Genomic DNA, 27,455 nt, shown 5'->3' with positions numbered 1-27,455 from the left:
GGTCATCCAGTGCAATAGCCATTGCTAAAGAAAAGAGAACCCAAAAAGAAATGAACTCCAGTGAAAAGTCTGGATCTGCTGCCTTGCTGCAGACTGCTGAGAAGAGCAGCAAGAACACAACAAAATCCTTAATAAAAACAAGTTCAGTTACAGCTACATGACACACTTGGCTACCATTTGAAAATACCTTTTTATCCTCATGGAAGAATGGTTCTGACTGAGCTGACACCTTGTGCTTCCACGAGTTATCCACATTTTCCAAGGGGAAGCTTGGTCTGGATCGGTGCAGGTCCTTCCTTGCCCTCAGATCCTGCATGAGGGGCAGGCTGTCCCTCCCTTGGCGGCATTTCTCCGAGTAGGATCGTCTGAGATCCGCGGGGACAGTCCCAAACCCAGACATGTAGCCCTTCCAATCAGTCTTACTTTTGAAAGAGTCACCCTCAAACATTTTATTTGAGCTGTCTTTGCTTCTCAGCGTAGAGCTCCTGACGATGTTTTTGCTCCAATCGCCCTCTGGAGACACCTCCAAGAATTGTTCTTTTGTCACCAACTTCTTCTGCAAGAGCCCATCATCAGCCTTTAGGGACAACTTGGAGGCCAGACTGACTTCCAGCCTCTGCTCTGTACTCACTGCATTTATGGGCTGTACCTTTTCAATTACAAATTTTGCACCCTGATTTCTGGAGGTCAAGTTCACTTCCTCGTCCTCATCAACAATGAAAGTTTTCTTCCTAGCAAATTCCACAGGTGAGTTTACAAACTTCTCTGGGAAAATGCTGCTGGGGTTTCCCCAGTAAGGAGGGCTGACCTTTCTGTCTTTGGACTTCTGCTTATCAAATTCAGGGCTCCGTAGTTCCAGTTTCTCTTTGCTCTTTTCATTTAGGATTAGTTTCTCTGGCCTGTGCTGCTCTTCTGCACGTTCACCTGGTTTGTTATTAACTGAACAGTGGTCTGATCCACTCTTCCACTCATTCCAGCTGTAGGTAAGAGTCATTCTCTCCGACACATTTCTTTTGTTCTTTGATCTCTCCCAACTCAGTGAGCCCAGATCTTCAGAGAGCTTCTCCTGAACTTTACTGGCCTTTGCTGATTCTTCTTTATATTCTGCCATAAGCGCATCAATATCGAGAATTTGGGATCTGTACCTGTCCTCAGCCTTCCTTCCAGGCAGATCAGAATTATTGTCACTCCTTTTCTGGGGGCCCAGCTCACTGTCCTTGTGCACCTGTGCGGAACGCGGCGGGGACCGGGGTTCATGGTAAGAGGAGATTTTCCTTCTGCCACTCTTGAGATCACCTTGAGCTGTGCTTTCCACGTCATGTTTTAACAGGAAAGCATCAACATCTATAATTTTCTCTTTAGAATGATCCAGACCTTTTTCGTGATGCTGTTGGTTATCTTTCCTAGACACATGAAAATTACCAAATGCAACATTTTTGGAGAAAACGGCATCTTTTTCATCTTCTTTGACCCAATCCTTGCTAATACGCGCTTCCCAGGAGTCTTCTCTACAAGTTGAACTTGTCACATTTTTATTTGGTTGCTGCAATAAAGGTTTGGACCTTCCAGGAAAAACAGGGTCCAGATTAATTGCTGCTGCCTCGTTTGAACTAGAAACCGTATTAATTTCACTTGCACTGGGAGCACCAACAAAGCTTTTCTCTTTTTTCATACCAGGAATCTGATAAGTCACTGCAAAATAAGTTGCCTTTGGCTCAAAGACAGAACTCTGATGTTTCATGTAATCATCAGGACTGCCAAGAACAGCTTGGTTGGCCTCACTCCCCTCCACCCCATCTTTGATATTTTTGCTTCTCTTTTTAAGTAAATTTTCATTCAATTGCAATGAATCTGTCCGGCTCAGCTTCTTGATATTTTCAGGATTGAGCCACACAACTTCTTCCACCTTGAGTGACTCCTGAGGCAAGGTCCTCCTCCTCCACCTTTCAGAAATCTTCAAGTCAGAAACGCTACTTCTGCTTCTCCTGACTTTCTCTTCTGGATCTGCTCCTCGGAGTTTCTCGTTGTTTTCAGGAGCTGTACAAGCCAAGCTGAAGTCTTGCTCTTTGCAATTGAAGTCCAGACTTTTCCTCAACCCAAAGGCCCCAGATTCCTCTTTAGTAACATTCAGTCCTTTTGTATCAGGGCTACTGGAAGATTTAAAATATTGCCCACTTGCAAGCACTGAAGCCTGAGCCCCCTGTTTACTGACACTTGTGGAAATCACTTCACGATCCAAGGTGGTTCGGAATTCATGGATGCCAGTCCCACCTGCCCTGAAACTCCTTTTCTCAGAAGAGCATTTCACAACATTAATCCTCTCTGATTTCTCTACAGAAGAGACTTCACTCTTATCACCTTTAATTTCAGCATGTAGCTTGCTGACTTTTTCACTCATTCCCAAACCTTTACTTCTGTTTGTGGCATAAGGTATTTTCTCAGCTATGAACAGTGGCTCAGGATCAGTTTTATCAGAGTCTCTTTTCTGTTCAGGTAAAGTGCATTCATTGGAGAGAAAACCAGCAGGTTCTCTCAACACAGCCTTGCTTGTGAGAACTTTTGCCTCTCTGGCTTCTGAAGTAACATTATCTTCTTTCAAGTAAAGAGTGTGACTACTTGTCTTAACCGACTGCCCTGCAGGTACAACGTCCTCATCAGTTTTATTCTCTTTCACAGATGATTTTCTAGTTCTGAGTGTCATGGCCTTTTTCTCAGGAGCCATTGTGATGGCTTCACTAAGAGCCCTTTCACCACAAGTCTGAAAGATTTCATACCTGGGCTCTATTCTTTGGTAAATTTGAGAATCTTCTGCATTTTTGGGAGCGGGTTTTTCACTCTTCTCAGACAAAGATTTTTCCAAGACAATTCCCGAACTCATTTTCTTGTCTTCACTTGAAGAAGCTGGTTTTGGACTTTTCTCTACATGTGCTGGATGTTTTGATGGATCAGGCTGCTTGTGATGCTCCTTTGCAGTGGTGCTTTCCTCCCCTTCTCCCATCCACGAGCGTCTGCTGTGCCCTGAAAGCACCAGGTCCTGCTTTGCCTCGGGCTCCTGGTTCCTTTTTGGTGCAGGATCAGCCCCAGAATGCTCAGCAACAACGTTGTGCTTCTGCACATTGTGCTCAAACAGGGTGGCCCGCACAGTTTTAATCAAGGGCTTTTCCAGAAGAGCTGGGTTTAATTTCTTTTCAAAGTTGCTTGTGAATGAGACAGAACTCTCACTCTGCTGTGAGAAATGCTGACCATCTCCCAGGAAGCTCCCTTTCCTCTCCAGCTGATCAGGTTTGTTGGTTATCTTTAAAACCTGCCGGGATTTCCAAGGCTTCCCAGGAGGAAATGTCTCGGTGAAATCTGTGCCATGGGTGAGCTTCAGCTCCTTGCTCTGGAACAACAAAATCCAACAGTTATCTTGAGTTTATTTTAAAAATAGCATTTATTTTAAAACTTACTTGCACCTGCTTTGTGCAACAGAGCCTGTACAGGTCAAACACATCCACATCCCCTGAACACAAACTCCACTGAGACCAGGTAATCTAAGGGAATGTGTAGCTCCAGCTCCTGAATCTTGATTTTAACAGAATTATCTCTCTAATAACCAGTTACATGGTCAAACTGCAAGGAACATGAAGATCTGAGTAAATATCACAGCTGGAGCTGCTCAGCTATGAGAAATGTTAAGATGAGCTGAAGTGAAAAAGGAAAGATGGAAATTAATATTTATTACCAATCCTTCACTATTATCTACTCACAGGAAATACAAGCAACATCCTAAAAGATGGTATTTTTAATAGCACTTGCTGAAAAAGCACAGCATGCAAATAAAGGGAATCAGAATACTAGAGGTCTTACAGGACTTCAATCTTTTATTCAGGTTTAAAAATTTAAAATTCAGAGTTGACTTAAGATTGTCTTTAAAAAAAGCTAAAGAACATCAAAAAATTAACACTAAAGGTATTTATAAATGAAGATTTTTAAGCCTGAGCTATATTTTTCAAGGAATTTCTTTAATCCTACTTTACTGTCAGATTCTGAAAACAATACTTCCATTAATGAAAGATTTTCCTTTTAAAACAAATTGCTCTCCTTGAAAATAACACTGAACTACAGAAACTTTGCACCTGTAGCTTTTCCTTACCACATATTCCTGTCTTGGACAGGAAAAAATCCATAAGAACTCACTACAAACACCCTTAAACTACATTAAATCTCCTCTACCAAGAACTGTCACCAGAGAAGTTCTGTTTTGCAACACTGAAGTGTTGCTTAGAAACAGAGAGAGCCTAAAGCTTCCAGAGCAAATCCCCATTTTCCCTGGAACACTTTGTTGTCTAAACTGCTCAGGTAGATGTTGTTGAGGAGACTGACCAAGGTCCAGGCTGAGATTTATCAGGAGCTGGGAAATGGATGCAGAAAAGCACAATCCTAATGCTCTGCTTGGAGAAAATAAAGAATAATCACTGCACAAACCCACCACAGCCATAGGCAGTTCACTGGGGTTTCATGCATCAGAAATCCCTTAAAAACAGAGCACAAAATATTCTTCCCTCTCTACCACTCCTTCACTGAGCAGTGTGCACACAGAGCTGGGCAAACTCAGCTGACACAACACTCCTGAACTTTCCTCTGTACATCTTAAAGACAAACTCACACCAGCAAATGCACTGGGGTTGTGTCAGCCCTAATAATCTCCATACCTATTAAATAGTCACTGATTGATAAAGCCACACACAACAGGACCTTGCAGAGCCAGCTGGAGCCCACCAGCTGCTGTCAGTTCCTTACTTTTGGATTTTCCTGCAGGTCGTGGATCGAGTCAGCTCCAGCCTCCCCAGGTTTCTCGGGCTTTGCTTCACCCCCTGATGTTGGACTTGAAAACCTAAAACAAAGGACTGGTGTTATTTCTTTAGTCCAGCTGGTCAGTGAGCAGGGTGGCTTCCTACAAAAGCAGGCTGGTAGAAATTATCCATCCACTTACATTTCCTAAAGGACAAATATCACTATTTCATAGTAAATGACTGTGTTTGGTGGTTAAATTGTATCTAGACCAAAGGAATTACGAAAATATTAAAATATTAATACAGCAATACAAACTATTGTTAATATAAACAATATTGTTAATTATACATCTTAATTGATAATAAAGGATTTAGATATGCATAACAAGCTGCAATATCTTATTGACAGTTACACTTACATGCAAAGGTCACAGTATTGACAGCTTCATTCTTTTCAGCGGTTGTCAGAATATATTTAATTTTCTCAGATTAAAAAAGGCAGGAAAGGAGCTTAAGAATTATACTAAAAAAAATCACATTAAGTGGAAGCAAAATGATCAAGCTTTTTTCACTGGACTGAGAGAGCAAGTTTTACTGAACAACATGAAGCCAAGAAGATTAAAGAGAATTTCTCTGTAACCTACATCTTGGTTAAGTCTGCAGAGAGTGGCCGTGACTGCAGCGAGCGGCGCAGATTTCCTCCCTTAACCTCAGGATTTTCTGTTGTCAGCTCCTTGATCCTCTGCTGGATGGTCACACACCTGTTTTCCTTCTCTGGGAGAAGCTCTGGATCCACTGTGGCACTGGGATTTTCTGAAGTAAACAAACTAATGTGTTTTTTAACACTACCTCTTAAGGTATTATTCTCCTTTTCCGAGGAAGCTGCAGGACTTTCACAGCCCAGGAACGTGTATGTTTCCTTCTGCTCTGGCCTTTTCCCCCCCTTATTAGTTCTGCTTTCACTGGTTGTTTCAGGGCTTCTTTCAGGACCATGCAAGTTAATAATTATTTCTGGTTTTGTTTCAATTTGTTCACTTTTAGATTTAAGTTTAGTTTCCCACGTGTATTTCCCATTATTTAGGATGCCAATGTCCTGACTACTGCATTTCAGATTTGTTTTAGAAGAACTGCTTTTATTCAATTCAGTTTCTTCGTGTTTTGGCCCCGTTTCAGACTGATCATGACTACCCACATCAGTAAAAGCAATTATGGATACATTCTCCTTGCTTTCATGGGATGAACCAGCCTTCTTGCAAGAAGAAAGATCTTTATGTTCAAACTTAGCTGTCAGGTCCATGGACAAAGGCCTTGGTTTCCTAACCCCAGATTTCTCTGTAGGAGATTTTTCCTCAGAAGCTTCCACAGCGTGATGCTTTTGATCTCGTAATGATTCCAGAAAAATAGCAGACACTGGTCTATGTTTTGCCCTTTGCTGGACATCAACAGAGAAATCAACTTTATTGTTGAGATTATTTACATCATCGTTGTTCTTCTCCCCTGCATGAACTTCACGAGCATCTTTCTTTTCACTGGTTTTCAGAGAGTTCCAGGATTCTGGTCTGAGACTGGAGGAAAATGACATGTGCCTATGGAGAGCCCCATCAGGATTCCTGTGTGGCTCTGCTAGTTTCACAGAGCCCTGGAGGTCCTTGCTTTGCACAGCAGAGAATCCCCTGCGCTCCTGAGCCTTTTTCTCCTGAACCTTGGTCTGCTCGGGGCCCCCTGGCTCAAACAGAATGACTGTGTTGGCACTGGGCCCTGTGTAGAAAGTCACATTTGTCACCATGTCACTGCCAGCCCGATTTTCAGTGTCAATGGCTTTCTGATCCACTAAGGGAGGGACATTCCCACTCAACACCTTCACAGAGGACGTTTCCTCAGTGGCCTTTCTCACCATGCTGCTGGATCTGAACGCTGGGACGGGCGGTTTGACATTTGCAAAAGTATCCGAGGATTTCTCTTTACAGAAAGGCTTTGGGAAAAGTCTGGGCCTTGATCCCAGCGAGGGCATCGTTGCAGATCTCAAGGAATTCCCAAATTTCTTGTTCTCTTCGAGAGTCAGGGATGCTGAGGTCTCCTTTGCCTTGTTGCTGGCATCTGAAAGCACGCTGACATACACACGCTGTGCCTTCTCCTCAGCCCTGAGCTCAGCTAGGTCAGGGACTGCCGTCAAAGACGCCAAAGTAGAATTTATTTCTACTCTTGTTGCCATAGTTGGAATTACACATTCAACAGAAGTGAAAAACTCCAGCAAGGAAAAAGAATCTGCAAAAAAAAAAAAAAAAACCAAGAGAAAAATGTGAGTATTGATGTAGAGTCAGCATGAACATCAAATAACATCATTCTCACATAAATTCACAAGGAAGCAAACTCAGATTAAGGTGCCTTTCAGATACGCTGATCCCAGAGTTTATCACACTGAAAGACATAGTGTTCCTTCTCTAAAAAGCAAGAAACACCATTATTTACTGACTTGGCCCAACAACCAAATAAAATGCAAATAAACATATCCTACAAATTTCCACGCTCCCACTTACCATAAATTGCTGCTGCAACCAATCCATAGGGCCTGAGTTCTTTCTCATAGTGACAACAAGAACTTGGTCACCAAGGGCACATTAAGGACAGGGAATGTGATCACTCCAGAGACACTGCCCAGACCTCACCTGCAAATAAACAAAATATTCCAATTCAGGTGTGGCACATACCCAGACAATGCCATGTGGGACAAAAATCCAGAGCATTCTAAGGAGAAAAAGCTGGTTCCCAAGCAAAAGTGACCTCATGCAACTGTAAAAAGCAGAAGAATGTTTATTTTTCAAACAGCCATTAAAGAATCCAGAAATTACCACTTAAAGGTGTAACTGAAAGGTGAAGGGGGAATAACTCGGACTGCACAACAGACACACCAGATCTGAGCAGTTAAAACCACATTTAGGTAAGACTGTTTGCATATTCAAGTGCTGTCAATCACTGGTTAAACACAGAGCTTTGCATTACTGTAATCTCAATTACTGTAATTTACTTTCTATTGTAAAGCTCTTTTCTGGGGCAGCGGTCTGTGAAGTGCTACCTGAGCAGCTGACCTGCAAACGGCTGATTTTCCATCAAAATGGAACTTTTACCATGACAAAGCAGTTTTGTATCTCGCTAGCAAAGGCAGGAGAAGAGCTTTGGCTTTAATTATATTCTTACTGCAGAGAAGTGGGAAAACCGGCAGTAATTAGAATTTCAGCTACAAGAAGTAACCTGATTCCTTCCTAACAGAAGTATATTTAAACTCGCAGCAGATGCAGGCAGCTATGTAAGGTTAGATTAATTTTTTTCCTTCAAAAGCTGTTATACTCTTCATTTTTAGAAAACTCACACTGTACTTCATAACCAGGGGCCCAAATTTGCGTTGCCACCCTCTTGTCTCTTCTGGGCAGCCTTTGAAGGGGCAGTTTTGGACTCCTCTCACTGGACCCTATATTGGTGTGAATTCACCATGCAAATAAACTTATTTGTAGATTCTGTGGAATAAGGAGCTTCCTGCTTGTGATTATTAAAAAAACCCAACCAGGATTTTCAGGATCTTGCCTTCCTGAGTCTGCAGTCTGGAGAAGTGGTTATTTCACCTTCAGCTTCCCTTGACCAGACTTAGCCCACGCTGGCACTGAAGTTGCAGGGATTTATTTTTGTCCCTGCTTGTGCTCCCTCTCTCAGGCAGGAGAATGAACTCCACTCACCTTGTCCGTTCCCTTTCATCTTCCAATCCACTTGGAGTTCTGTCTCAACCACTTATCCCTGATGCCATCCCCCTCCTCCCAAGTCCACGACCTCGTCCTTCCAAAATAGCCACTAACCCAATCAGCTTATCCACATCAAGCTGCCCCCTTCCACCATCTCACAGATCTCCGTGAAATCTTCCTCCCTCTCCCACTCCTTGCTCTAAGAAACGCCACCAAAATCCTATTAAAATGCTCTCGCATTCCAAGGATGCAAAGGTTTGGGAGGTGCTGTAAAAGGAAACTTGCTGGAATGAGGCTGATGCTCACAGGCAACATTGCAAAGGGAAAAACTCAGCTGTGAAAATAGCACTGGTCTTGCAGTAGCTGAGAATAAATTCTCTCCTATCATTCTGTAGTCCCTGTTTCTCTGGAAAAGAAGAAGGGGGCACAGAGCTTCTTAAATGGACTAAAACTTGATCCTCAATGGAACGCAGGGCAGTGAATTTACAATGTGGGACCTAATCCCTGGTAACAGAGAACAACTTGCTTCTCCAGCCAATATTCCTAACACCAAACTTACCCCTTCCTCAGTTTCATTACACTCCAGCTTTACAGGACTCCATTTTCCACTACATAATCTACCCAAGTCAGTTTTCATGTTTTAAATTCAGATACCCTACAACAGATACATGGCCCCAAACAGACAAGTGTTGGAAAAAGAACAAAAATTTAGTGGAAAAAATAATCACCCAATTTTGAAAATGATAAAGCTCCTTGATACAATTACACTTGATAAAGAGGAACCATGTCATCAGTGCCAAGTGTAACATACACTAGACACTGTGTCTCAGTTTTGAAACATATTATTTTAGATAAACCTGATTCTTTCTTAATAAAACACCTCTAGTCCAGTTGGCAACATACAAAATTTGGGGCAATTTATAAAGATCAACTGTAAATTGTACAGCAGGAGGATTTCAGATGCTATTAATATTTAGTAATTCTACTGTAATCGTACTACTACAGTTGTAAATCCCTCACCATCAGCTACATCATGTCATTGCCTCCCTGACCTCCTCTGCCCAGGGACAGTCAGCTGAGCTGCCCATGCTGCTCCTGCATGTCCTCACACTGTGTGGCAGAGCCTCAAAGCCACTTTGTCCCCATTTCTGGGCACCTTATCCCCATTTCTGGGCACCTTATCCCCATTTCTGGGCACTGTTTCTCTCTGTGCCTTCCAAGCAGTGCCCACGCTCCCCTGGGCTCTGGCAGGCACATTCTGCACACAAATGAAATTATAAATGGCACTGAAGTGTCTCTTGAAATCCTCCTGCTTTTATCAGAAAGGCTGGCATATGAAGGCCTGGCTCTTCCCTGCTGCTCCTCTTCCTCAGCTTCCAAACACCTGTGACTGGAATTTTTTATTTTTCCTGGGCCAGGCTGAGCCACCACAGGGCGTCACAGAGATGCAAATGCAAACACTGCTCCAGGCCCCTTCAAATCTTAATGCCCTCAGGTGTTGCCTGCATTTTTATAATTAAAGATCACTGCAAAAATTGTCAACAATTTCTCTGTAAGAAATCAAAATGGATTATTCACTTCACAGGGTTATTTTTGCAGAAGATCATTTGGGAAGGGCTTCACCCCAAACACGCCCTCGCTTTGGCACTTGCCCACCCACCACACACACAACTATTATTTACATCACTGCTAATTCCTTTAAGCCTATTAAGGCAACAGCCTGCAGATAATTTTTCCACCATGAATCACGTGACTATTGCCAACCTCCTTGCTCAGAAACAAGAATGTTTTAAATGACACAAACCAAAATTATCTATAATCTGGCCCTGAACCTCGCAGCAGATAAACAAGTCCATCTGTCTTCTCTAAGGGTGGAAAGCATAAAAATTCCACTAAGAAAATGTCTCTGCTATTAAAAAACCCAAACAAACAAAAAAACAAAACCAAATATGTTTATGACATGGAGATCAAGCAGAAAGCCTGGCTCCAGCAGCAATACCCACTAAAAATACCCCACAGAAAATCACCTAATAAACATGAAGTTTTTCTTCTTTATATACAACTTTATCAGCAAATCTGCTCTCAGTATAAAAAATTTACTCCCTTATTGTGTAGAAACAGGAAGAATTTTGTATAACAACATATATTAGCAGCTCCTGAAGACATGGCTTTGTCCATGACTGGGAGGTTGGGACTGGACCATCTCTAAGGACTCTTCCACCCCAAACCAGCCTGGGATTCCATGATTCTGTGCATTCCCCTGGCCCAACAAGCCACAGGAGCTACTGGGAGCAATGACCATAAACCAAGATTTATTTCATCCCTCCTACAAAAGGTTGCCCCACTGTCTAAAATGATTCAGTCTTCACAAACATTTTTCTTCTCTCCTTTCTCTTTCCTGTCCTCACTGACCAAACCCCTGGTGTCAGTCTGCAGCAATCCCTGTCTGTTCTCCCCAGAAATCCTCCTTCTGCTCCTTCCTGCACTTGGAGAGGCACTGATTGGATTAAATAAGAATTAACAGAGCAGATCCCATCGCTTACTGTGCACGTACGAGTGTGAGTGCTGACAAGAACGTAACTTACTACAGCGCAACAAAAATAACACAAAAAACCTTATTCTGAAACTTTCATAACCAAGTAATCATGAAACTAATTCAGTAAAAAGCAGGCTTTTTCTATTTTTGGGTTTAAGCCTGAATCAGGTTATTATTCACTGCAGTGGGATCCATCATTAGTATTTAAGAGGACATTCAGGGTCTCTTGAAGGGAGAGATTATCAAATATACTTTCATAATGGCTCCAATTTTTAATTTGCCAGGCTAAGTTTATTCATAAAGTAAAAACAGCTAATACAATGCATTTAAATTATATTTTCCCAGATTCACAGTAACTCAGTTCTGCTTCTCAAATAATGAAAACTAGAAGGCTGAGAATTAAAACTACATATTCCAAATCTCACCAGCCAGACAGATCTGCAAAGCCCCACAGACCACTGATACTAGAATTCCAAAGTATTGCAAAATTCAAAATATCCTTCCCTCCATTTCCCATGTCCAAGTCTCTTGGAAACCTCCAGTTCTTCTCTTTTACAAAAAGAACAAAGTGCTGTTCTTTTGGACATTATGGTCCAGCCCCAACCCAAGGATGAAAGACTCCACTCTGACATTTCCCACTGCAGAAAAGATTAGCATTTTGTTAAATAAAGTGTCCATCCTATAAATAGCAGCATTTACAAGCACTTGTAAATCTCTAATTGCTCCTGCCAGTACAATTGCATAACGATCATCACCTGCCAGAGCTTCACCCCCATGCAGCTGCACTAAAGAGCTGCAACATTTCCAACCACCCTTTCCATAAGTGCTGCCATCTCAGTCCCACGGGGAGAACTTTATACCTTGTACTTCAATCTCCATGGTGCAAAGATTGGTTAAAATGGTAACAAGTTATAGAACAGCAGTTTCAGTCAAACAGTTATTTAGCAAAGCAAAAATTCGATGTTAAATACACTGGAATGGCCAGTATGAATTTAAGATCACATTCCTGATGTAGCAGGACAATCAGCTGAAACAGGGATTCAGGAAAACACAGTGAGGATGGGGAGGCCCTGGCACAGGTTGCCCCATCTCTGGAAGTGTCCAAGAGCAGGTTGGACACAGCTTGGAACAACCTGGGCTACTGGAAGCTGTCCCTGACGCTCCCAACATAAATCAGTTTGGGATTCTGTGATTAATTTATGGTAGAGTAGGATTCAACAGCAAAATGCTACTGTGTGCAACCAGGACAGAATGCATCATGATGGCTGTGGGGCACAGGGAGTCATCCTCCAAATTTCCTTGAGTTCATGAGACAGAGAATGATTTGGGTAAAAAATTACATGTAATAATCTGTTTCCACAGCTGTCAGTCTGCGCTATTTTCATAACAATGTGTGTCACATATAAAACATAACCCAACAGGATTAATGTACAAAAAAGGCAGATTGCTCCAGTTCTTTCTAGAAAACAGCTTCACAATATCACCCTTAAGAAAGGTACTGTTTGCAACCACAGATTTAGTATCAAGTACCCATTTTTTGGGTATTCAGCTCCAAAAATTTCTGCACTGGGCTTTGGGGGCAATGACCACTGCTCTACAAACAATTCAGGCCAACACCTTGGTCAAGATCAACTTTGTCCAAGCCAGGTCTTGGCTGGAGATTTTCCTCTTTGTACATCATGTTCTACTCAAGCAATCCCTCAAGAGCACAGGGACTGACAGAACACGTTTGGCATTTCCTCTGACCTGCACAACTGCCTCATCACACCCCAATCTTCCACAATTTCCTTCTCCCCAACCCTCTCATTGACAGTTTCAGAGGAAACTCTCTTCCCTTTCCAGATTCACAGTAGGCTTAATCTGTTTTGTAACTCCCTCAGGTCTCAGGTAGGGAAAAAACCCAACCAAATGAAAATTACATTAAATGTTGGTGAATCACCATTTTTTTGGTACCAGAAGCTGCATATCCTCACCTTCCTGTGTGAATCATCTTTTACTTCCAGCATTGCACACAAGGGATTCCACCCAGCTCATTACTGGGTGGGGGTTTTCACAAAGTCCAATTCTTCTGGCAGTTGAAATAGGGAATAAAAGCAAAATCCTGATTTCTGCCAGCTAAGGATGACATTCTGCAGCAAAATATGAATTATGGGATAAGGCTGAAGTGAGGCTAAAAGTGTGTTTGTGCAGAAGGTGGGTATTCCCAGCAGGCTTCAGAATGCTGTTCTGTTTGCTTCTGTCATCAAACTTTTGCTTTTGTGGTCAGCTTCAACTCCTGCTAATGTTCTTTTAGGTTTCATCCTTGCAAATGCTTTTAAACCACAATCAAGACCTGCAAATAACCACCCTATGCAGTTTAGCAGGAAAAAAAAAAGACAGTCCAGAAACAACTGCATTGCGTGCCAGATAAAATATTAATAATCAGGTTTGGCTACAAGCAAGAAAAACTGACTATGGAACTGAGAAAAAGATTAGTAAGTCAAATTAAGGCTCTTCCAGGAAGATGTTTGGTTGTTTCAGGGAGGATTTTATTCTATCTGCAGCTCCCAAAGGTTAAAGGGGTCATGTCCTGGACACAGCAGAGTTGGGTACTTGAATTTGCAATTTGGCAAATTTCTCCTCATACCTTTTCAAAATCATCATGGACCTTCCTGCTGGCTAATTGCAACATGGTCTTCTTGTTGAAGGAAGCTTAACTTCACTTTTAACTGTATTTAAAATAATTTTTGGCTAGAGTTTAGTTTTTCTGCACAGATCCTGAAGGAATGGGTTAAATCCCTGACTCTCCTTTTCATATCTTATGCTACACATCCTGAATATGACAGAATTAATCAAAATCTAATTTATTTATGCGTCCTTTGAGTGTATTTTCTCCATGACCTTGCTTTAAAAAGGTGAAATTTGGCTCATTATAGTTTCAGAAATACATCAGGCAGCTACTGATCCCTCTGACCTCGAGCAGGCAGCGCTTTCCAAAGCCCCAGAACTGAGGCAGGGCTGTGTTTCTCCAGAGGCTCCAGCTTTGGGTGGGAATGCTCTCGTTTGGCAGGCACACCATGGACACAGCTGAAGGAGTGCAAGGAGATGCATGAGCCAGCTGCAGCACAGACAGACATATGGGATTGAAAAACAACTTTGGCATTCTTCTATTTGATACTCCCCTCCACAACACCACGCTCCGTACCATGTTACAGCAGTAAAAGGAGCTTAGAGACCACCCACACCTGGAAATATTTACTGTAACTGTGCATACTTCTCATCCTCTTGGCAACAAGGGAAGAGGAAGGACAACTGTTTGATCTCAGAGCTGACAGGACATGGATATCACCACTGGACTTTGTTTTATTCGCTGCCTTCAGAGCCACCAGCTGCTGCAAATGCTTTAAAAGCAGCAATGATATAACTGGGACAATTTCCTCCTAAAACAGTGGTGGAAGCTACTTGGACACTGACATTGGGACACCTTGATGAGCAAAGGTGCAGTAAAAATAGCCCTGCAGCACCTTGCTAAGGCTGGCAGCCAGCGTGGGGACACCAAAGCTCATGTGAATTGTGGGAGGTGCAGCACTCCCATGGGAGACAGGGCTTGGCTGACCTGCTGAGGAATTCAAGTCAAAGGACTGAGTGAAGCAGATCCGTGGGCTTTGGTTTATTGAAAAAATCCACCTACTTGTTACAAAAATAGGCAAGTGCCTCCACGGCACTTTGAAGCCTTCAGAAATAAAGCTGACCCATGGCCCTGTGCTCCCAGGCAGGGATCGGGGGAAGGATCTCTTCACACAAACCCAGCCTCTGAAGGTCACTGTAACACAGAAATAGCACGAGGTGAGAAGACATTTCCTGCTTGCCTTCATGCACAGCAGGTGCTTTTGTGTCAGAAGGACAAAGCCCCTAATCCTCTGATCTGCCTCCTCAAATTCTAATGGATTTCCAGCACTGGAAAACGCATTTGTGGCCTGGCACAGTAAACCACCTTCAGAAAGTACAACCAGCTCAAGTTGTCCTGTGATTGACGTGGGGTCACCAGGACGAATTTATAAATACTGAGCCTTTATACATTCATCTAAGTGCTGAAAAATTAATTAAGGTATTGCCATATGGAGAGAAAAAAAAGTGGTTTCATCCAGAAAAATTAAGGTTACTGGCCTTGGAGCACGACCTTGAACACACTGAAATCACTTCAACAGTTTAACCATCTGGAGAAACCTGAACCCATAAAACCAGAGGACAAAAGAATGAGAATGAAGGGCTAGAAGACCAAAATCATGATATTAAAAATGATATACGTGTATACATAGCTATGGTGACTAACGTGTATCCGAGGGCTAAGAATTAACATTCCTTCGCTTCTGCAAAAACAAGAAAGCAGGTTCACAGTGCATTATTTTTATACCTGTACTTTTCCTGACAGACACATTTGGAAGCTGCACAGTCGCCAGCAAAGACTCATTCACAAAGAGCACGTGGCAGCTACTGATAAAACACTCAGAGCAGAGATGCTGCAATAGATTACACTGCTCCTAAGCTTTCACCTGCACTAAAAGAAACCACATGATCACTGGCTCAGGCTGGAAGGGACCACAGAAGGTCATCTGGTCCATCTTCCTGCTCAAGCAGGGTCATTTCAGAGCACATGGCTCTGGAATAACTCCACTGAGGGAGACTCCACAGCCTCTCTGGGAGATCTGGGGAAAACTGTCACTGCACATTCTTGATACGAATATTTATGTACTGCTTCAGCTCTCACAGCTCTGCCTTCAGATGTCTTCTCTGATGGCTGGTTTGCTACTTGTGATCTTAAAAAATCATATGCAAAAAGCTCTGTGTTCAACAGCTTTTGATTTGGCTGCTAATGACACATTTTCTATCAAAACAGAGAGCCAACACTGTGTCACAGCAATTTCTCCACTCAGCCCATCATCATTCCACCTTTCAGATATTTGATTAGTCAGAGCATAAGCACGTAGTCGAGTTCACTCAACAAGCAAATACACTCGAGCCCAAAATACTCGTACCAGGCACTGCTCTGGAAATGAACTGCAGCTGCATGGCAGATAAACAGGGGGCTGGACCAGGTGATTCCCAGAACAGATGATTCTGCTCTTGAACAAATGAACAATTTCAAAGCCTGCTCCTCTGAGTCACAACAACCTCTGCTCTGAAGATGAAGCCTGCAAAGCTGCAGATAAGGAGATCTCCCTGGGACTGCTGCAGGTGACAAGCCCTGTGACAAAAGAGTGGCAGAGCTGGCATTAATAAACAGCACAGCTCCATCTCCCAGGCAGCACCTCCATCCTCAGCTCTACAGCAGCAATTCAAGCACTTCACAGAAAAGATGACCCAGCTTGGAACAGGAAAATTATTAACAGTGTTAAATTGGATTAATTTTACTCCAGTTATGTCTTTCAGGATACTGATGGAGCCATTAAAACTCATTCAGATCAAATGACATGACCCTCAGATTTACCATTTCCACTCCTGTCTCACAGATAGTGATAAAAGCATTGGACTGAGGAGAGATGGGTGCATCTATTCTGAGTCAAATAAAATATTGTTATAAAAGCCAAATACTTGGTGGCATATATCATTCCCTAAGCCAAAATCCCTTATGTCACCCTCTGCCCTAAACACACTGACACACTGAGACATGAAATCCTTTTGCCTTTCAGGTTGTTCCCAGTGTTCCAACAGCTCTTTGATCTCTTCCTCGTGTACTGACCCTGGCATTAAGTCGGGTAGGATACGGTGCTGCAGCAGGGTGCTGCCTCCTGCCAGCCATCAATAAACTGCCCTGAGCTGCACACCCAGAACAAACCTGCTCTGTCAACAAAGCCTGACGTTGTGCCAGAGGAGCTACTGCTGCTGCCTTGATGATAAAGCTCCTCTTTTTCCTTCAGTGGGCACATCTGGCTTTTCACATATGCAGGAAATAGGTTTTTTCCCCCCACATTAATGCAAATTCCCACCTCAGAACCACTGGCTGGGTATTGCCAGCTTGTACAAGTGTTCCTTTGGTTGCCTGTGAACAGGGCATTGTTACCAGCAATCCACAAAGGAGCTTCCTCTTCCCCCAAAGCCCCAGGAATGGAACAGAACACAGAGGGTCATGTTGACTGTGAGGAGCCAGAGCAGTGATGCTGCATTTCTCCTCATTTCTGAACAAAAGGATGTTTAAGCCAAGAAGTCTGACAGCAACAAGCCTGTACATGCATTGTACACTACCTTGTTCTTCAAGAAACACAACATTATTCAGCAAAATCAAGGCCTGCAATGAATTATTGATAACACGTACACTATCCAAAAGCTTTGTGAGTACTAAACAATCTCCTCCACCTCCCTACATGCTTGAGAAAGCACAGAAGGGGAAATAATGCCTATTAATTGAAAGACAACAGTTCAGGCACCAAAAACATTAATGCATTTATTGAGGGGGGTGAAAGGAAAAGAAATAGCTGGAGCGGGAAAAAATCAGCTCTGAAATCCAAACGGTGGCACTGGGAACCTGGGAGTGCCTGGATGTGCACGAGCACTGGTGTGGAACATCCTCAGCACAGGGACAGGAGGCCCAGGGAACCCCAGGGCTGCTCAAACCACACTCACAGCTTTGGCACAGAAGGGAATTTTTAACCACAAGTGAACCCTGGGGGCTTTTTAACTTTTCAGGAAGTTTTAAGCACAGAGAGCAGAGAGGCACTTAACCATCAAAATAAAGATAGAAGAGTAACATGAAAGCGCTTGAAACTGATGGTCCAATGTAGAGATCACTTTGATTTTAAGGCAATGTAGTAATGAATAGCTGACACAGGCATATTTTGCAGCTCACAAAAATTAGGAGGAGTGAAAGATCACAGGTTTGTCCTCACCAGTTCATCCAGACCTAAGTGCCTCAGCATGAGCACTCATTTGCCCATGAGCAGCCAGACCATGAAGCTTCCCTCAAATCACCCCCACCCAGCCACAGTCACACCACAATTACAGCAGCCCTGGCACCTGATCCCAGCTTCTCAGAGCATATCCAAGGAAGGGATTTAGTAACCTGAAAACGATCTCACAGTGAATTTAGAAACACCCTTCTGAAGTTATTACAAAGAAGGATCCTTGGACTAAAATCTGACTCAAAAGAAAACCAGGATACACCAAGTTCTCCCAGCTCCTCACCTCTCATGCCTGTCCCCACAAAGCCCCACAGTGAAGCATGACCCACTGATCCCACTGGGCTCACTGTTAACACCACTGGAGGCCTCTGGAAGGCAGAGACACCAGCCTCAAGAGGCACAGCAAGTCCTGCAGCTACTGAGAAATCTGCTGAGCCAACTCCCTCACTGGCCTTTTTGGTGCAGATCTACAAGTTCAAAGGGTGCCATAAAGCTGTCATAAAAACAGGTAACTGGCACTGCATCAAGAATTTCCAAAGGAGGAATCCCACCTGAGCCAAATCAGTTAGAGAACAGGAGCCACACCAATCCAAGCAACTGAATAAGTGGCAAAGTTTGAAAGGAAATTAAAGATCCACATGTCCCAACATTTTTCATGAGACAGCAGCTGGTGAAGGATGCTTCAGAAGTGACTTAGGCACAAAATTTAATTTCTTTTCATTTTCTAGTAATCTGCAGCTTTGAGACTTGATGAGCCAACAAGAGACACCTGCTCAGTGAAAAAGATTGGGCAATTTTTTCACTTTGTTTCATCACATATGAATCAACCAGCAAACCACAGACAAAAGGTCCACATGAACTACCGGACACAAACTCTGCCCAGGAACTGCCTTGGTCAGCCTGATGAGTTCCCCTCCCCAAAGTCATCAGGTTGAAGAGCCAAAGTGTTCAAAAATCAGCATTAACCAAAAGCAGCCAGACAGGCTGGAAGAGCTGTGCCTGACCAAACCTGCCCAGTGCTCAGGCAGTGTGTGGCCTGTCTGCTCTGCAGCAAAGTGATAAACACCACAGATTCTGAAGTCTAATAAAAGCCAGTCCAACCTACTACAAACACTGTCTTGCACATTGGTAAACAGTTATAAACAACCTTCTGTTAATTATATATTTTAAAATATACACTCATGGCTTAACACGTTTTTCATTCCAGCCTTCAGCCCAGATGTGAGCAGGAGCAGAGCCATTAGATCTGACAAATTGTGGTGCTGATTCTCTCTGTGAGCAGCTCCAGCCCTGGGTTTTGGGAGCTCACTTCAAGCCCAGCTTTCCAGGGTTATTGACAAGGCATGACAGAGAAGAGAGCATAACCACTTCTACAGTCAAGATGAACAAAGACGGAAAAAGCTTTAACCTTAAATTAACCATTTTCAGCATTTTTGAAGCGTGCAAATCTGACATGAAAGCTGTTAAATTAAAAATAAAATAAACTCAGTGGAAGCGAAACAAGAATTTTGGAGACAATTTGAAAAATATATGAACCTGCTCCCTACAGAGCCAAGCCTGTGAAAACACCATCTTAGCCAGCCATAAATCTACAGTAGAACAAACCTGGATTCCAGAGCAATTGCTTTGTACATTGTGTGCAACAGTCCAATATCAACAAAGACAATGCTCTGTGTGATCATTACACATACATCACACACACAGCACAAATAACTTCTGAAGATTCTACACATGCTGGTGTGAAAGCAATACTATTTTTTAAATATTCATTTTGTGAAGAACATCAACTGAATGTTATGATGACTTGTAAGAATTATGATACATAAATCCATATATTTTAGAAATATTTAATACTACTTGGATAAATGAATATATGTATTATAGAAGAACAGAAGTGTTAGAAGTGGCCTTAAAGCTCATCTCATTCCATCCCCTGCCATGGGCACCTTCCACAAACATATTCCCAGTATTTAAGAACAAATAAGAGAGAAAAGGCTCAATATGGTTCCTCAGAGGGGTCACTACTGGGGCCTAAGTTACACAGGTGCTTCAGCAAAGTGCCTTTGGGAGAGGAAAATATGAATTTCATCTCAAAGTTTCAGCCTCTCCATCATCTCTCTTTGATTTCCTCCTCATGCATGAGCACCAACATGACAGTGACACTCTTCAAGCAAATATTTCACACAAAGAACATATCCACACTGAGATCTACAGACACATTTCCTCTGTGTGACTACAACACAGGCTACCAGAAAACCTCTCCCTGCCCAAAACTAACCCTCTGTGCTCTGAGTGCAGGGAAAAGGCTCCTGTGGAATCTGCAAGCACTGCAGAAGCAAAAGGAAGCACAATTCCAATATGTTTAACGACTGAATTAGCATAATGCTCACCAGGCAGAAAGCAGGAACAGCCTCCCTGACCTTCTTGAAATGCTGACCTGTAACTATTGATGAGCATTTCCAATGGGTGCTGTGATTCACCCAAGGAAACATCACTGCCCTGTCAGGTGAGAGCAGGTCAGACACGTGGAGACCTCTCCAGCAGCTTCACACATCCACACAGGAACAGTGACTAAAACTGTGCTTAGGAGAGTAACAAAGACCTGAAGTTGTACTGGAAACTCTGCTGTAATCAGAGTGATTCATTTAATCTCTCCTTAGCAGACAGCAGCCACAGAGCTGCAGTGATTTAATTATTTTTTTAAATATTCATTTTGTGAAGAACATTAACTGAACATTATGATGACTTGTAAGAATTATGATACATAAATCCATATATTTTAGAAATATTTAATACTACTTGGATAAATGAATATATGTATTATAGAAGAAGTAGAAGGGGCCTTAAAGCTCATCTCATTCCATCCCCTGCCATGGGCCAAGTCCTGTCCAGCCTGGTCTTGAACACTTCCAAGGATGGGGCAGCCACAGCTTCTCTTGGACAGAACACTTACTGCTGCTCAAACATGCAAAAAACCCACACTGCATCATGTTTGCAGCAGGAACAGGATGGTATTTAGATAACACTGCAGCCATGATGTTGCTGAAAACATTCTAATGACAGATTACACTAATATTTGACATTCAATAGTGCCAATACAGTAAGACACTGTTTGACAACAATAACAACAGTGACATTTCTGTAAGGTCCCTCAGTTAGGGAGCGAGCCAGCCGTGCTGCTCAGCTCCAGCAGAAAGGCCTGTTGTGCTCCTTTGGGTCAATGAAGAATTCCCAGTGTTCTCATGAAATATCAAACAGTTACAGTGGCCAGAAATTCCAGCTCTGTTTGAAATCCTGGTTTGCTGGGCTCGTTACGGACGAGGCAGCTTTGTCCATGGAAAGCCTTGTATGGTTGAACATACTCCCAGCAGATAAACATCCCTCCTAAATGTTGGCACAACTCCCTCCCTGCGAGGAGCTACGGCTGCACTGAGACAGTCAAGCCCAGCACAGGCTCAAGGCTGAGCTCATTAAAAGAGCAAAATAAAGACAAACTTAAAATTCCGCTCCTGTTCGTGCCTTTCAAACGGTAAAATAATGATGGGTCCTCATTTTACACCAGCGGGAATAACCAGTTTTAGAAGTCGACATTTATTAACATCACTTGTTGAAAGGCACTGAAAGCACATATTTAACCAATACTGTGATTACAAAAACAGTCACTACGAAAATATAAACAGAAGAGGCTGCTGTGTATGGCAACAATGTTGCAGCACTAAAAGCACACAAATCCTCTTATTTTCATGCATTTCACTAAAACACTGGCAGCTTCCTACCCCTGGAAAGAGGTAGGAAGGGTTATGAAGGGTAACTACCAAAATCAAAGAAAAACGAACAAAGTACAGACGGAGCATCTTCACTTCCTCACCTCCTCCCCAATGCACTAAAGCCATGTAGTTTAGATTTAAACAACAGAATGCAGCTAATTCCTTTTTCCTCTGTCTCTGCCATCCATCTCCCTGCAGCAGAGCTGGAATTGCCGTTCGGAGCTCTGTGCAGGAACTGGGTCAAGCCCGGAGCTGGAGTTTACAGCCCACTCGGCTCCTGGCGATTCCCAGCCCCCAGCCGAATGAAAGGGGTGTTCTGACCTGGAAATAAGGCTCAGCTCTCCTCCCTGCCCACACTGAAGCCCATCTAACTGCGAACAGTAAGACGAGCCTTACTCCAAAGCTGCGGCATCGCTCTTTGGAGGAGCTGCTGGAACGCACACGCTTCTTCCCTCCAAGTGAAAACTGGGGAGACACCAAACCTCCAGCAACTGAATTGTTATCTTTCCCTGCTCGTTACACCAGCCTAATGACCATCCTGACTCGTAATTACTACAATAGTAAGAAGCTTTCAGTTCTCACACTGCTCCAAGATCAACACTATCTCATTTCAGGCAAGCAGAGGCTTTACTCTAGCCCAAAACTGGAAGTTTTGGCACTTAATTCTGGTAAGAACTTTTAGTGAAGAGCTCTGTGAGTGGCTTTAGAAGAGCCCAGATCCCCCCACCCCCAATGTTTAAGTGTGTGCTCATTGGACATGACTCAACCACAAACAAGCAGTGTTTTGGATAATAACCCTCTCTGTGCCCTGGACTGCTCAAGCTGCATCACCACAATCACACAACCCTCAGAAAACATTCATTTCCTCTCCTCAAGCGTGTTTTGTAGAGATGAAGAGCACAAAAAGAAAACTCAACTCCCATTGTCTCAATGCAAGTGTAAGGCATTCAGGAACTACAAAAATATGTATTAATGATCTCCTATTTATACAGATGCACTGAAAAATATCCCCAAGCTGTTTGAAAGTGTTTTTGTTTGCAGAAGTTCTAGCATTACATATTCCCAGAACAAAGAGAGTGGGAACCAAGGAAATAAACCTCCTTGGTTTGAGAAAAGAATCTAAAGATAAAGTACGCTCCCATTAACAGCTTAATTTTAAGAGTCTGAATTCTTTAAGCCTAGGCCTGAGGAAAATCATCACCCAGTAGACTTAAATATCCTTTTGTGATCAGATGTTCAGGTCATACCAATCACGAGAATAAAAAGGAAACATTAGGGAGTTTTTTTAAGCAATAGCTGAAAATAGATAAAACAGTCACCACACTAAATTTAGTATGTTTTGGCAACACTCAATATCCAGGTTTTCATAAGAATTTGGTTTTCCTGCCAGTTAACAGAACTCAAGACACTCAAGAATGTCCTCTTCACCTATAGAAGCCCTCTCAAGGCAGAGCAATTGACTTGCTCTGGTTTTGTTACTTGTAAATATTTTAATTATTCCTGGAACACAGTTTGAAAAGAATGGCCTGAGAGTTCAGAAGTTCATGGATATCCTTCAATCTCACTGAGAGGCAATGAAGGACAAGAGAACAGAGAACCAACTTCACTTCTAACCTAGCAAGAAGAGCATCTCCTCAGAATCAGCTGGAAGCACATATCCAGGCAACCCAAGAGCCAATTCCTGGACATTTTTAGGAAAAATCTGCACATCCAGCCGCCTAGGGCAGGTGCATCTCGAGTTTGTCAAGCATGGAGTCTTCCAGTTAAGCTGTTAAACCTACCAAGCCTGTGGTCACTCCAAGGGCCATGATTAGGATTCAAGACTGGTTGCTGTGGAGAGAATTCCTCAGCTCTCCTGATGCTATTATTCCAGTCTCTTTGGCTGCAAGCTCCAGACAACCACACAGTGGTTTAAACTGCAAATCCTACTACCACAACCAGGGACTCTTTATTTAAAGAGATTTCTGAAGCAAAAGCAAAAAATCTGTGGCTTTTGCCCTACAATGCCTTTGGGCAATTCTTACACACAAAACTAAAAACACACCTAAAAACATTGCAACATTCCCAGGTTCCAGTCACCCCTGTGCACCAAACACAAACCAGTGATACAGACTGGGCTCACAGCATCACCACAAGCCTCATGCCTGGGCTTGCAGGATTGAGCATTTATTTCAGTCTCACTTTTCCAAGCAGCCCACAGCACACAGCAGGATCTCCTGCTCCAGAAAGGATTCACTGGAATGGTCCCTTCCTCCTCAAATTCTGCCTCCTGCTTGAGAATTGAACAAGCTGCACTTACCCTAAGAAATAAATAAATTTATAAAATCAATGAGCAGAAAGGCTGCAGCACTGCACACCTCCCTGTGATCAACAGCATCATGGACATTCCCCCAGCTTGGGAAGTGAAAGACTTCAAACCTCATGCAAGAAAACATTCCATTAAAATAAACAGCTTGAAAATAAGGAAAGAACAGAAACATTACACATAAATGGATGCAGAACACTCCAATCTGCATTTAGACACACCCTCTTACTAGTCAAATTTTTCACTAACTACCCAGCATGACCAGTGCACTGCCAAAGGACACTTCCCCTGGATAGGGACAGTGCCAAGCTACCAACCCCTGTGGAGTGTCAATTTGAGAAATCACACCAAGGCTTAGAGAAATACCTTGATCTGTGAAACTCCCCAATAAGAAACCAGCAAGATTTTTAAACATATGAGCAGCCAGGAGAGGAAGTCACAACTGTAAGGTGTCCCTAGCTGACACACTCAGGGAAATCCTCTCCAATGTGATCCTGAGCCCTGTCCCTGGTCTGCACAGCACTCCCCACAAGCAAAACTACACAGTCAGAATTTTCAAGACTGTGGGAAGTTTTCTTATCTCTGTTTCCGAACTCAAGGACAGAAATCATATCAATTTGATTCACATGCTACTTGGAAAATCTGGCAGAAGGGAGGAAGCTCCATGGGCAACAACCAAACAGGGAATAACTCCAGGGCAAGGACCAGGGAGTGAAGAGCAACACATTCATTACCACGGAGACTGAGCTCCTTTTTCACTCTGCAGTAACCAAACACGTGCCAAAGAGAGGGCAGGTGACAGGACTGGTTTCAAAATTATCTAATAGCCAGAGAAACATGAGTGCTGAATGGAGCAGAGTCCAGGACAACACCCAAGCAAAATCACAGAGCTGTGCAAAGAATCCCAGGAGCAGGAATACCTCAGCTCTCCATCCACCTGGGACCTGCTGGTCAGGACTTGCTTTCACATGTTCTCTGAATGTCACCTTGAGCACATGGGGCAGGAAGGGCTGGTAAACTTATGAAACACAAAGTCTGAAATTCCTGCTTTCAGTAAAGCCTATTTTCAAGTCGTAACTGGGTTTTTTATTCCCCTTTGGAAGAAATCACACATTTGGGAAGCCTATTGCCTCTGCCACAGGAGTCTGCACACTTAAGAGGCTCAATTAACACCCAAGGTGATGATGCTGAACATGGCTGAAAATGGAATTAAAAAAGAAAAAAAAAAGCCAAAAAATTTCTGCAGCTAGACAAACCTCAGTATGGCAGAGGGAAAAACTGCTTCATCATCAGCCATGGAAATTTTCTGAATCCCTGGTTATCTCGTCAGGAGCAGCACAGATGGGGACTGTGCCCTTTCTCCTCCCATAAGAGCAGCAGCTCCAGAACTGCAGCGTGAGCACAACCCTGGGGCTGGGGCCATGCACGTCCTTTACTGCCACATATAAAATGAGACAGCAAAAAATGACAAACCAAAGTATTCCAGTTGGAAACAGTCCTAGACTTTGCCTCCTTTTAGGGACTTTCCATACTGTGACACTCCAGAGTGACTTGGTTCTGTGTCTTCTATACATTGGGAAGGAAACATTTAGCTTAGAATTAGCTCAGGGCATTGTCTGAAAGAGAGGAAAAGTTTACACACCCATTTTCAATAAACTCTACACCTATCAAAAGGGAATTACAGGCTACAACATCTATTTAAATAGGATCCCAACCTCCTTAACTACCCTGAAGCACAAAGGCTTTATAGCTTTACTTACTTATAAATATCCTTGATAATTCTTACAGGAAAAGGCAGAGCACATTGCAAAGAAAATCCTAGCCAAAAAAACAAAAGAGGGGAAAAGTTTATAAATTCTTGAAGGTTTTTTTTTTTTCTGAGAAAGTCTTTACCTGGATTAAGCTGCCAGGCAGCTTTATTAGCATTTCTGCCACACAACTGTCTGCTTCCCTACACACCCTGCAAACGTCACAGGAAAACAAAGAAAACTCCCATTTTTATGTGGTCGTTAGAAAGATGCAAATCCTTCTGGTTTGTGGAGGAGAGACAAGGAAAAGAAAATGCCAACAACCTTCAGCTCTGGCAAAAAAAGTACCTCAGAAGCAGCTGAACAACTTCCCAGTTACCCTGGAAACAGAGTTTACCCCTCAGCAGACAGGGAAAATTGCCTGCAATTACCACCCTGGAGTAAAGCACCAGTTTGGACAAAACATCAATTTCTGTTTGCTGCAGCTCCTTTAATGTGATCCCAGTAATTTATCATGAGCAATATTTGATCTGGAATGGAATTCTATTACCAAACCCCAAAGAGCCTGAGCTCTATTACCAGACCTGCAGGTATAATCAAAGGTTACAATATCTCCTGATGGCACAGAAGAGCTCTGCCATCTGCCAAGTGCGATTTCCCCTAATCCCATTCCTCACACACAAATCAGAATCGCCCGGATTACGCCACAGAAATAGAAGTCAAGTCAATACCTGAATCCACGGGATTAATCTCCCACCTCCAGACGGGAGAAAGGCAAGAACAGCAACAATGCTGCAGGCAGGCTCAGGAAGGCAAAGCTTTCCACCCGGCTCCGTGCAGCACCACACAGGAAATTCTGGGATTTCACTGATTAGCTTCACCCATCCACAATCCCAGTGCTGCTCCCTCCCAAATCCGAGCGCAGAACCCCGTGCAAATTCAAGGAACTGACCTCCACGTGATCTTTTGGAGCAGCTATTCCCACCCAGGAGCAGCGCTCCACGTCTCTCCGTGCACATATAAACCGCTTGGATTTGGAGTTAGGAGGAAAAATTAACAAATGAGCCGCGTATCACCAGAACAACACAAATCTGTCCGCCCAAGCGCTTCCAAAACAAAAATACATGCCCCTAGCAGGGGGGTTGGAATGAGATGAGCTTTAAGATCCTTTCCAACCCAAACTATCCTGAGATTCTATGCCAACAAACAAAGCTATGTGCATCTTCAATTAAGATTAAAGTCATAAACTGGCACTTCGAAGTAATTTTAACGAGCAGATAATATATTTCCTGAAATCCAAGGCATTAAGGAGTCACATACCACTCTCGAGAATGCCTGAATCCCTCCTGCTCTGCCCAAGGAGCCGTCGCCCGGCTGTAAACCAGGGGGGAGAAAGGGGGAGCATCTTTATTTGTCCATTTAAGACCTCCAAGCACATTACCATCCCTAATCCAGCGAGGAACAGATAATTGCAGCCCGCGTGGATTATAAAATTACGCTCTAATCCTCAGAGCCACGACCAATACCACCATCCACCAAAAACCACCTACAACTCCCCCCCACCTCCAGCCGCCGAATTAGAACCACAGAACGGGATATTTTTTGGAGGAGGGCTTTTCTCTTCTTTTTAACCCACGAGGACAGCAGCCCTTGGTCTGACGCAGTGAGGAAGGAGCAGCCAGGAGGTCCGGCAGCGGGGCTCGGGGCCATGCGGGAGC

General features: G+C 43.2%; 1 protein-coding gene across 1 annotated transcript in view; it reads right to left on the bottom strand.

Annotated features, from left to right (window-relative positions):
• KIAA1671 (KIAA1671 ortholog) overlaps positions 1 to 26,726 on the bottom strand; it is a 64,263-nt gene extending 37,537 nt beyond the window's left edge. The window contains exons 1-5 of the mRNA XM_005421429.2: positions 26,690 to 26,726; positions 7,313 to 7,441; positions 5,420 to 7,040; positions 4,783 to 4,876; positions 188 to 3,382 (exon numbers count right to left, since the gene is read on the bottom strand). Coding sequence (XP_005421486.1) covers positions 188 to 3,382; positions 4,783 to 4,876; positions 5,420 to 6,987 — 4,857 coding nt within the window. The 5' untranslated portion in view covers positions 6,988 to 7,040; positions 7,313 to 7,441; positions 26,690 to 26,726. The remainder of the gene's footprint in view (positions 1 to 187; positions 3,383 to 4,782; positions 4,877 to 5,419; positions 7,041 to 7,312; positions 7,442 to 26,689) is intronic.
• Between the last annotated feature and the right edge of the window lie 729 nt (positions 26,727 to 27,455).

The sequence above is a fragment of the Geospiza fortis genome, unplaced genomic scaffold (assembly GCF_000277835.1).
Source record: "Geospiza fortis unplaced genomic scaffold, GeoFor_1.0 scaffold408, whole genome shotgun sequence".
In the NCBI taxonomy this organism is placed as follows: Eukaryota; Metazoa; Chordata; class Aves; order Passeriformes; family Thraupidae; genus Geospiza; species Geospiza fortis.
This window is presented reverse-complemented; position numbering and strand designations above follow the sequence as displayed.